The sequence below is a fragment of the Panthera onca genome, chromosome E2, assembly GCF_046562875.1.
Source record: "Panthera onca isolate mPanOnc1 chromosome E2, mPanOnc1 haplotype 2, whole genome shotgun sequence".
NCBI lineage: Eukaryota > Metazoa > Chordata > Mammalia > Carnivora > Felidae > Panthera > Panthera onca.
The window spans coordinates 47,517,943-47,529,359 of NC_138353.1; the positions used below are offsets into that span (position 1 = coordinate 47,517,943).

The 11,417-nt window shown below is 43.6% G+C and overlaps 1 protein-coding gene across 14 annotated transcripts in view; it reads left to right on the forward strand.

The window, feature by feature from the left end:
- ZNF23 (zinc finger protein 23) overlaps nt 1–11,417 on the forward strand; it is a 15,575-nt gene continuing 4,158 nt past the window's right edge. For 2 of the 14 annotated variants that reach the window (XM_060650221.2, XM_060650222.2), the window contains exons 1-4: nt 115–637; nt 5,542–5,666; nt 7,832–7,958; nt 8,538–8,585. In XM_060650221.2, coding sequence (XP_060506204.1) covers nt 5,574–5,666; nt 7,832–7,958; nt 8,538–8,585 — 268 coding nt within the window. In that variant the 5' untranslated portion in view covers nt 115–637; nt 5,542–5,573. The other 12 variants (XM_060650209.2, XM_060650208.2, XM_060650217.2 and 9 more) reach the window with 12 other exon arrangements.

The window sequence follows — 11,417 nt, forward strand, 5'->3', positions numbered from 1 at the left end:
GAGGCGGGGCCAGAGTGCTACTCACTGGTAGCAACGCTGCTCCTAGAGAGGCTGGGCCGCGGCCTGGTGACGCACTTCCGGCCGCGCCACGAAGCCGCCTGCTGCGAGGTGAGTGTGGGGCTGCAGGCGGCGGGGGCGGTGCCCCGGCGGGTAGCTGTGGGTGCTGTGCGGATGGGCCTCCCGCACTTGCAGGAGTGGGTAGAACGGCTGCCCGCGGTCCTCCTCCGCCCCTCCTCGACTCCCACTTTGGACTTGGTGGCCGAATACGTTCCATCCCGTGGAAGGCGAAGCCGGATTACCGTCACAACCTCGGAGCCCCGAGCATTTAGCATTTTGTTCGGGGAAGATACTACTGACCTTTTGGGAAGATATGTCGGAGCAGCCAGGGGGTGGAATATTGGCAGGAGTGAAGCGGCTTGAGGTGATATCACTAGTGTTTTAACATGTTGAAGTCGTACAGGGGCTCTTACCTATATGCATTTCAAGTATGGACCGTATTCCTCCTGACTCCTAACATAGGGTCGTGAATCAGGGTTCAGTGAGAGCGCAGAAAAAGCAGAGCCCTCCCAGACACCGGGGAGCAGAGCCAGCCCGGCTTTTGAAGGGCACTGTCTCCTGGAGCTGTGCGTTCCAAAAGGTAACTTGGCCCTACTCCTGGGCCGTTGGGATGACAATGATCTGGGGATGATTTATAATCACTTATTTGCGAAGTCCTAGAATACACATAAAATAGCCCCAGAATTCCTCATTCATACCTTCATGAGAAGCAATTTTACGAAAACACTATACTACACTAAATTATAGTAATTAACACATGAAATTACACACACACACACACACACACACACACACACACACATATGTATATATCTGTCTATCTATCTATATATATGTATATATCTCTGGAATGTGGCTGGTAGTGTATGCAGAGGAAAATTTATGGCCTTAATAGATTTTAATTGCCAAATAGAGAAGAATGAAATGAGTAAATAAATCATGTATCCTCAAGAAGCATTTGAGCACAGGTTTTTTTAGCCTTGTAGTATCTAGTTAAAACACTGTTTTCCAAAGTTATTTAGTTCTTTTCTTTCCCACCACTTCAGTGTGGTTATATTAGTCAATTGTAGTATAGTTAGGCTCATTTGCTGTTGTTTGTATTCCTTTTTGGCTCGCCACCCTATCCCATCCTGGTTGGTTGGCTTAATGTCTGTATATTTGGATATGTGAAACATTACTATGGTTATGAGTGTCAGAACAAAAAGGCACACTCAGAGAAGCCTGTCACGCCCTCCTTTCCCCTGCCAATCTCATCTACCCTATTTCCTTCCAGCCTGTTTGCATCACAGGCTCCTTTCACTTCCTACCCATATTTGAGGCAACCATTCTCCTTAGTTTCTGATTTATCCTTCTATTTTTTTTTTTTTTTTTTTTTTTTTTTTTTTTTTTTTTTGTACAATTGACCAGATACATGTGTATTTTCTTATACTCCCATTTTTTGGTACACAAAAGGTAGCACTCTACCTTTTGCATTTGCTTGTTTCATTTGAAGATATATTCTGGAAACCACTCCATATCATAGAGATAAGTATCTTTTTAAAAAACGTTATTCATGTATACCGAAGACTGCATCTAGCATGACATTTAAGAAGCATAATGGTAAAATGAGCACCCATGAACACACCACCCCTTTAAGGAGGAGAACATTTCTGGTATTGGTGCATCTCTCTGTGTGCTCCTTCTCAACCCAGCTCCCAACTTCCTACCCCTAGAGGTAACAACTAGAATTTTGTATTAATCGTCATCTTACCTATTTATAAAAATAATTTTATCACACAAAATATGTCTGTAAACATTTTGTTTTTGAGCTTTATGAAAATGGCATTGTAGTGTCTCTAGTCATCTGGGGCTTGTATAACTCAATTTTTAAAAAAGAAAACATTTTTATTTTTATAATTTTATTTCAGTTAATTTTTTTTTTTGAGAGAGAGAATTCACATGTGTGCAGGGAGGGGCAGAGAGAGACAGACAGAAGAGAGAGAATCCCAAGTAGGCTCCACACCCAGCGCAGAGCCTGATGTGGGGCTTGATCTCACGACTGTGAGATCATGACCTGGGTTGATATCTAAAGTCTGATACTTAACCAACTGAGCCACCTAGGTGCCCCTCTTGTAACTCAAGATTATGTTCCTGAAGTCATCTATGTTGTTGTGAGCTGTTCATTTTTTATGTTGTTTGTGAGCTGTTGTTTGTTGTGAGCTGTTACATCTATGTAATTGTGAGCTGTTCATTTTTGCTGCTGGGTAATGTTCATTTTTTGGTGGGGGTGGGTAATGTTCATTTAAAAAATGATAGGACAGGGGCACCTGGGTGACTCAGTCAGTTGAGCGTCTGACTTCAGCTCATGTCATGATCTCATGATTCGTGATTTCGAGCCCCACATTGGGCTCTGTGCTGACAGCTCAGAGCCTGGAGCCTGCTTCCGATTCTGTGTGTCTCTCTCTCTCTGCCCTTCCCCCACTCATTCCCTCTCTCTCTCTCTCTGTCTTTCAAATTTAAACTAAAAACATAAATTTTTTTTTAAAAAAGATAAGACAGTTTATGTACTCTCAGTGGATATGTAGGTTGTTTCCAGTTTTTTTTAATTAAAATACTGATAATAATTTTGTACATATTTTCTACATATGAGAGTTTCTCTAGGGCATACATTTTTAAATTTAGGCATGAATATTGAATTTGATTAAATTCCTTTGGCATCTGTTGGGATGGAGAGTGTGTTTATTTTTCTTTGATTTATTCATGTGAAAAAGTATACTAATCTGTATCTTGATATTGAGCTTTACTTGCTTTCCTGGGATGATCCCTTTTAGTCATGGCATGTCACTTTAATGAACTACTGGAGTCTATTCCTTTATAGTGGGGATTTTTCTGTGAGTATTCATAAATGAGACTGGTCTGTGGTTTTTACATCAGTATTGTGCTGGCATCATAAAAAGGACTGGGAAACTTATTTTGCTGTTTTTTTTCTACAGTTTCAGTACTGTTAGAACTACTCATTTCTTAAAGACTTGAAAAGATTTGTTCATGATACATGTAGGTTCAGTGTTTTGTGAGCATTTGCTCTTTACTGGCTATCTCCGTTTAATTAGGTAAAAGTGATCATGGATTACAGAAAAATATCTACGTAACAAAATAAGTAGAGTTGATTTATTAGATTGAAATAGAATTATATGTTCTTCCATTATAGGATAGGTTTTCTTTTTAAGCATTCGTAGAATTTTTTTTAGGCATTTCAGCTAAAAAAAAAAAAAAAGCCCCCAAAACTCTGTAAAGCAGAAGTAAATAGATCAGGTTATTTAAACACCATGCAATAAAGCCAAAATTATGAACAGAGAAGAAATTAATAACAAACTATCCTAAACAATTCTGTGGTCAGAGACAAAACACAGTTGCTGACCAGCTATAAAATATAATTAATATAATTAAAACATAAAATATTTTTTTCAAAACCTTTGGCCTGTGGGTAATAGTGTATTCAGAGGGAAAATTTATGGCCATACAGATTTTAATTGCTAAATAGTAAAGAATAAACATAAATGAATAAATCATGCATCCTCAGGAAGGTAGGAAAAAACCTTTCGCAGTCTAGCTTCCCCCAGAAGCAAAACAGAGGACAGAGGTTTCTGTGCAGGCACTTTATTTGGGAATGTATTCCAAGGGCAGAGTGAACAGCAAGGGGAGTAAAACAGAGGAGGGAGAGCCAATACAAGGATGTGTTGTCAGGCTGGCCTGTCTATAGGCCCCGGGCGCTCGTTCTTGCAGGATCTTTGAGAAGCCTTGGAATCTCATGGCTGCTAATGTAGGGGACTAAAGGGGAAAATATTTATCCATTGACTTCTATCCCCTATTGGTCAAGGGTGGCCTCACAAGCCTTTACTTATCTGTGTTTCGGGACCTAGCAGGTATCCACAGGTATCTGCAGATGTCCCACACAGGATGCCAGAAAAGCCCCAGGGCAGGAGCCAGCCACATGTGGTATAGATCCTTGAGGAGGCATTGGTAGATTGTCCCTGTGCAAAGCTGATCAAAGCCTCTGGAACTGGGCTGAGACCAGAGGATTTGGAGTGGTACATAAAGTATCTGTTACAGAGCTAAAGAAACAAAGAAAGCAGAACATAATGAAGGAAATAGAAGAGTGATGTTCTAAATAAATAGAAAAGCTTATTCTTTAAAAATAAAAGAAAACAACATTCAAATAGACAAATCATTGTTCCACTTGACTTTGTTAGTCTGCTCAGGCTGCTGTAACAAAATACAGTAAGTTATTCGGCTTAAACAACAGAGATTTATTTCTCACAGTTCTGGAGGCTGGGAGCCCAAGATTAAGATGCCACACAATTTGGTTCTTGATAAGGGCTCTCCTTGAGTTACAGTTGGCTGTCTTCTCATTGTGTCCTCACATGGTAGAAAATGAACTCTGGTGTCTCTTCTGCTTTTTTATAGGGGCACCAGACCTCTCATATTATGGCTTTGTTTAACCTTATTACCTCATAGGATCTGTATCCAAATATAGTCATGTTGGGGGAGAGGACTTCATCATATGAATTTGGCGGGGTGGGGAGACATGTTCCATCCATAACATTAACAAAGGGGAAAGGGTCTAGAAAGCACACATATTCAAAAGAAGTGGGAAAAACAAAGTAGTTCCAGATATGGAAGAAATGGAAAGAATCATGAACCAGTGTTTTCCACAGTTCTGCACTAAAGTGAAACCCTAGAAGACATAGATGATATTTTAGGAAAACACAGGTTTTCAAGACTGACTTTGGGAGCAGTAACCAGAAAATAACCAGTCCATGTGTTTTGAATACAATGAGCAAGGAGTGTTCGGTCATGGGACCCTAGATAATTGAGTGACCCCTCTCTCAGGATGCTGAGGCCCTGGCTTCTTCACTATCAGAGGGCTGGAAAGTATGAGGAGGCAGCATGGGACCTCAAAGGTAAACCTGGGCCATGTGGGAGGCTGGCCTCCCAAGATCTCTACAGAGGTATCAGGGCTCTTGAGAACACTCAGTTATGTAAGGGAATAAGCAGGATGTAGGGGAATAGCTGTCTCCTTCAGCTCCCTGGGGCATGACTCTCAGGCCTCTGTGCTGGGGCTGCAGCTGTGCTGGCCTGGCTTCCCTTGCAGTGTAATTGAGGATGATCCTTGTTTAGAGAAAAAGAAGTAAGTCCATGATCTTGGTAATGTTCTATTTCTTGAGCTGAATTGTTGCTTTATTATCCTTTAGGCTCTCTATACATTTTATGTATGTTCTAGTGTATGTGATATGTGTCAGAATTGTAAAACCCTAGGGTTCTTAGGATCAGTGTCATCGGTGGGAGGGGTCGTGGGCACTGGATCACCCCCTTCTTCTTGTGGCAGCTCCCGCTTGCATTCCTGTCTGGACACTGGCTGCCTGTGTCTCACATCTTCTCTGAGGGGCTGTGTTGTTCCTGCAGGGGCGGGACTTGCTTCACATCTGTCTCTCTGTTTTTCCTCAGCTCCAGGCCTTCTCTGAGAGGGAGAGCAGGTAATGGCAGCCATGCTCCTGACAGCCTGGCCCCAGGTGAGCTGTGGGTCCTCCAGCTCTTCTTCTGAGCAGTTTCACATTGAAGAAGGGAAGCTGGTGAGCTTTGTGATGGAAGTTGGAGGGGTCCTCCTCGCTTCCGCCTGGAACTCATGGGAAGAGCGGTGACGTGAAGGGATGGAAACAGCAGGAGAGCATCCCTGAAGGCAGGGGTGAAGTGTTCTGCACACTGAGGTTCTTTGCTCCTCTGGTGAATAGGCGACAGGAAGCTGCCCATGGAGGATGCTCCGTGCACGGATGTGAATGGAGGAGGGTAGCACCGGCTTAGGATGTCCAGAGACCAGGGCATAAGTGAAAAGGAGTAGTAGGACCAGGTCAACACAAAGGATGGCTGTGCCTCTAATATGGTGTGCAGACGAGGGTAGTGGGGTCTGGAGAGGGAAAAAACAGGAAGTCCTATGGGACAGGATGTCTCATTGTGTCCTGGAGAGACTTTCAGGGCTTGGGTGCAGGGGCTCAAACTTTACGTTTCTGATAAAAGCTCTGGACCCTCCCCCTCCCTTAGAAAAATAAGCATGCAAACCAAATTTTCCATACAATTTCAGGGACTTCACGGACACCCTGAAGCACATCCATGGACCTCCATGGACTACAGGTTGGGAATAATCATAGTCACAGTAATTCCAATAGCACTGTTTGCGGCTTGCTATGCTGCAGGCATAATACTAAGCACTTGCATGGATCGCTCAGTCTTGATTCCTTGCCCTTGACATAGGTGCTGTGTTGTGCTCACTCTGCTACAAAACATAGGAAGGCAAAGGGGAGCAGAGTGCCTTTCCCAAAGTCACACAGCTGTTATTTGATTCTTCTCTGCTCATTCCTGTGACCTGTGCAATCAGTGACGTTAAGGTGGTCAGATTTGTCATGGCTGTGTAGGGAATAATTTTCAGGGTGATTCAAGAGGAAGGTGTCCACTTAGAAAAAATTCCATTGGTCCAGGTGATAATGGGCTTCATCAAGGAAAGTAGTTGTTAAAAAAAAAAAAAAAAAAAGAACCCAATTCAAGTAATGCTTAACAAAATCTTTAGGATATGGAGAGTCAGGATTGAGGGTAGAGTAAGAGAGAGGGAGGAGTCAGGAACATTTCCCAGGATTCTAGCTGACGTTTCCTGCGCAGATAGTGGAGGGGGTGGGGTGGGGTGGGGTGGGGTGGGGTTGAATTCAGGAGCCTCCAACTTGCTGGGGTAAAGGGTGGTGGTGGTGGGCGGTGAAGGTATTTAATTTTGTGCAGAGAAGTTCCTTGGCCCATCCAGGGTCACAGATGAGTGACGCTCAGACTCACCCAGTGGTTGGACTATGCTTGTTGATGGGTGGGGGTCAGTAGAATCAAGCAAAATCCTGGCAGAAAGGAATTGAGGGTATATCCCTGCCAGCGTGTCACCCAGGTTATTACAGAGGACTGAGGTGGGCAGGGAGAAAGCGCAACCAGAGGCCGCAGCTGCCCGGAAGGGAGGCATCAATCCTGATGCAGGGCCTGTGCCGGGTGCACGGTGTAGTGATGCAGAGATGAGCAGCTGGAATGGTGGCAGAGCACCTGGCCACTAGGAAGGTTGATCTCCCCTCTTTCCCGAACCCTGGAGAAACAGTGAGTTCTTGGGTAAAGTTGGAGAGGATGAGGCCTGATGGGAGCATGTAACAAAATCGGGTTTTCAGCAAGACCCATCTGGAAGCAGAATGGGCTGCCGTTCCTGCCTCAGCCAGTCTGGGCAGCACTGAGCTGCTAGAGGTGCTCAGGCAGTTGCACAGCCCCTCGTGGCAGGGTCAGTGACAGGAATCCAGATGGGGGCTGGTTGAGATGGAGGCCGTAGCTGTTCTCTGGGGGTGGCTGGAGGTTTATGGGGGTAGGGATCAGGGTGGGCATGCTGGTGGGCAAGTCCTGAGCCATATCTGCCCCTGAGGACATGGCTAGCAGAAAGAATGGAGTTGCTTTTGGGGAACTTGATTATGGGAATTTTTTTCTGTCATCCCAACTTAGGATATCTTTTATAAATGTAAAATATGGCATGAGGTTTCCCTGCCATGAGAGAGGTCAGATAATTCTCCATGGTTTACTTTCCATGTGCTTTTTCTCAAACCTTTCCCTTTTTTATTAATTTTGTGCTCTTCACAAGCTCCCTCCCCAAGCCCTTAAACTGCCCTCTGCCCCTCACCTAGGGCCTGAGCCATGGAACTGGCCCTAGGGCAGCAGGAACCTGTTGTTTCAGAAGTCGGTGACCTTCGAGGACGTGGCTGTGTACTTCACTCAGACGGAATGGAATGGCCTGTCCCCTGCACAGAGGGCCCTGTACAGGGATGTGATGCTGGAGAATTATGGAAATGTGGCCTCCCTGGGTAAGGCCTCTCTCCCCCTGGGACCCAGACTCTGCCAGTTGGGGTTTCCTGGCTTATTGACCCCTGACAGGTTGCAGGTGGGGTCTGTAGAAATCTTTTACTGAGCCGGAACCCCAGGGGTTGAGATTCCTAATTCCCCTTGAGTTAGGGGTTGCTGGAAAGGGTGAATCCCAAGCCTTTATTGGGCCAATATAGGACTTTGCTGGGACTAGTGTGCACTCTTTATCCATCCTCTAGAAGTTGTGGTTTGGACACAGTGTGGGAAAAAGAAACTTACTGTTCCACAGCATTATCTTCACATTCACCCTCATCTGACCTGCATATCTTGGTCTTTCGGGCCCACGGTTCAGGCCATTCCCAACTCCTCCCACACCTTCTCAGGTACCCCTCCCCACCCCCCCGCAACATACACACATACACTTTCGAAGCCATTCCACCCTTTCCTGTTGTCTTTAGGCATGGGATCCCCTACAGCGCTTATTTTCCCTTCCCATTGCCAAGACAGTTGGAGAAGAGGCTTAAGAACTCATCTCTGGGAGATTATTCACCTCTCTGTCCTCTTTCTTTCCCCCTAAACAGGATTTTCGCTTCTCAAACCTGCTGTGATATTGCAACTAGAGGGAGCAGGTGAGCTGGGGGACCCATCTCCACTGGTGGCTGGAACAGAAATAGGCTCCCAGGGTGTCTGGACTGGTAAGGGACACACAGCTGCCTTTTATCGGGGAGTTAAACTCTTTAGGAAGAAAACCAACGTTAGCAATATATAAGCATGCCACATTTATGAGCCAGCTGTAGAAAATAAAATTTAAATAATGTTGATGATTTCTAGAGATATGTACAGTTGAGACCTGATTATTTTTGCAGTTTGCTGTTTCTTTGTAATTCCAAGAACAGATCTTTTTTTCAAATGCCTTATTCTAATTCTTTTCAGTTCTAATTTTGGAATTCTGCCTTTCTCAGATGAAATGAATAGATTCAGTATTTTGGGGTCCTTGCTACTTTCTAAACATTGTACACTTAATGTGATGGATGGAGAATTAACAGTCTTTTTGTACAGAAAGGCAGAATAGCCTGGTGGTTAAAAGTACAGTCTTTGGAGTAGACTTCCCTGAGGTTCAATCCCAACTGCTATTCCTAGTTACAGGATTTCCTAATTGTGACTTTGAGTATGTCAGTTATTTGAGTTCTCTAAGAGTCAATGTTTTTATCCCTGAAAATGGAATAATAAAATGAGAGAACAGTGCTAGTCTTGTGGGTTCAGGATTACATGAGATAATACATATTAAATGTGTAACTTACAGTGTGTGCTCAAGGAAATATTAGTTTTTATTAATTTTTTTTTTTTTTTGTGGAGAAGACAGCTTAAGCTGTGGGAAATAAGGCAGAAGGAAGTGCTCTCAGTTCAGTGCTTCTCAAATGATGTGCAAATGAATCACCTCTGGGTATCTTGTAAATATGCATATTGTCATTTAGTAAGTCCGGCATGGGGCCAAGAGTCTACATTTCTGTTAATTCTCAGGTTCTGCCAATGTATCGTTTCCCAGATCTTACTTGAAGTAGCAAGCTTCTCATTGGCTTAAGCTGAGTAGTTGCCAGACGATTTCCCATTTCTTGTGATTTCCTATTTACTTCTCTGCGTTTGTGGTCCATAAGATTCTCTTGTGTCCTTTCAATGAATCCTCTTATTTATTTACTTAAAAAAACTTTTTTGTAATGTTTGTTTATTTTAGAGAGAGGGAGAGACAGAGCATGAGTGGGGGAGGGGCAGAGAGAGGGAGACACAGAATCCTGAAGCAGGCTCCAGGCTCGAGCTGTCAGCACAGAGCCCCATGTGGGGCTTGAACTCATGGGCCACGAGATTATGACCTGAGCCGAAGTTAGACACTTAACTGATTAAGCCACTCAGGTGTCCCATGAATCCTTTAAAGATTCAGTGGATTTTTGTTTCTTGTAGTCATTCAACCAGATGATTCCTGACAAAGGAAGACATGTTTTGCAAAATCAAGAGTTTAAAGTGCCTTGCATGTAATATGGAGGAAGCTCCATATAATCGTGGATCTCCTCAAAGGAGTCTGGATTTCATTCCGTAGGCAACAGACAATCCTGAAGTCTTTGAAGTTTTTGAATAACCCATCGTGATCTTAGCTGAGAATGGGAACATCAATCCAGTTAGTTTGTGTTTGTTAATTGGAGTGAGGAATCAGATGGCTTTTAGATAGAAAGAAGCGGAAGGCCTAGAGCACAAGGTCCATGTCAGCCAAGTTGATTCTCTGTTAAAAAGCTTATTCAGAAGGCCCACATAGTGACATCTGTTTATATCTCATTTGCTACAACTGTGTCTTCTGGTGCCCCTACTGCAGGAGAGGGAAGAAAATAGTTTTTAGCTGTAGTTTTTACTGCTACCTCAAACACATTGGAGGCTGTGCTAGTAAGGAAGAAAGGGAGAATGATACTGGTTAAGAAACTGGTAGCATCTGCCACACTGTAGGGTTTGGTAAATAGAAGGTCACTAGTATAGAAAAATTGGCAAAGTATATAAATGTTTGATCCACATAAGAAGTACAAATTTAAATCAATGAAAAATCTTCACCCTCAATAGAAACCAATGAAAAAGAAATTAAAACAGATGTTTCACCTAACATACTTGACATAGGCAGGGTGGGTCTGAAGACCCAGAGAGGGTCCTGCAGGGCCAGCAAAGATGGTCCTTGGCTTTGAGCAGGATAGAAATCAAGTTGCCAGCCAGGATAAAGTGAGAGCAGAGTTTACTGAATAGCATAAGTGATAGAGTATAGCAGATGAGTGTCTGGGAGACTGAGAAAAGAAAGGAGAGTGAGTCTCTCCTTTGCTCAGGGTCTGGGGTTTCTATTTAGAATGTACATGTCCTCTGTGGGCACCCAGGAACTGGTCAGAACAAAGACAAGTGTCCGGGTGTCCTCCATAATTCACTTATTCCCTGCTGCCAGGGGGTTTTGGCATCAGGTGTCTAGAGTCAGTGGTGTGGAAAACATACATGACAGCCTTGCTTAGTCATTCCATAGATGTTACCACCTGTGCTGGAAGAGTGTAAAAAATCATTAACTTCTGACTCACACAGGAAGGACATACATCATTTGTTCCATAAGGCATGTACGTGGCCAAAGTGCAGGTCCTAGAAAGAATAGAACCAGGAACAGAAGCAAGTAGTTTTTCATGGAGTCCCTTCAGTTTTCCTCGCTCATACTGAGAACAATTATAGTAAGTGATGGAGAGAATACACCAAACTGGAATAGACTTCTGGAGGTGAATGTGAATCAGTAGTCTTTCTAGAAAGTACTTTAGCAATACATATCAAAAGCCTTTTAAAAGTTTGTCCTCGATAGCCTGGAAATTCCCTCCTAGGGTGTCCTGATAATAATCAGGGATATAAACAAAGATGTACATGCATGGAAGTTCATTATAATTTTATATAATAAAATG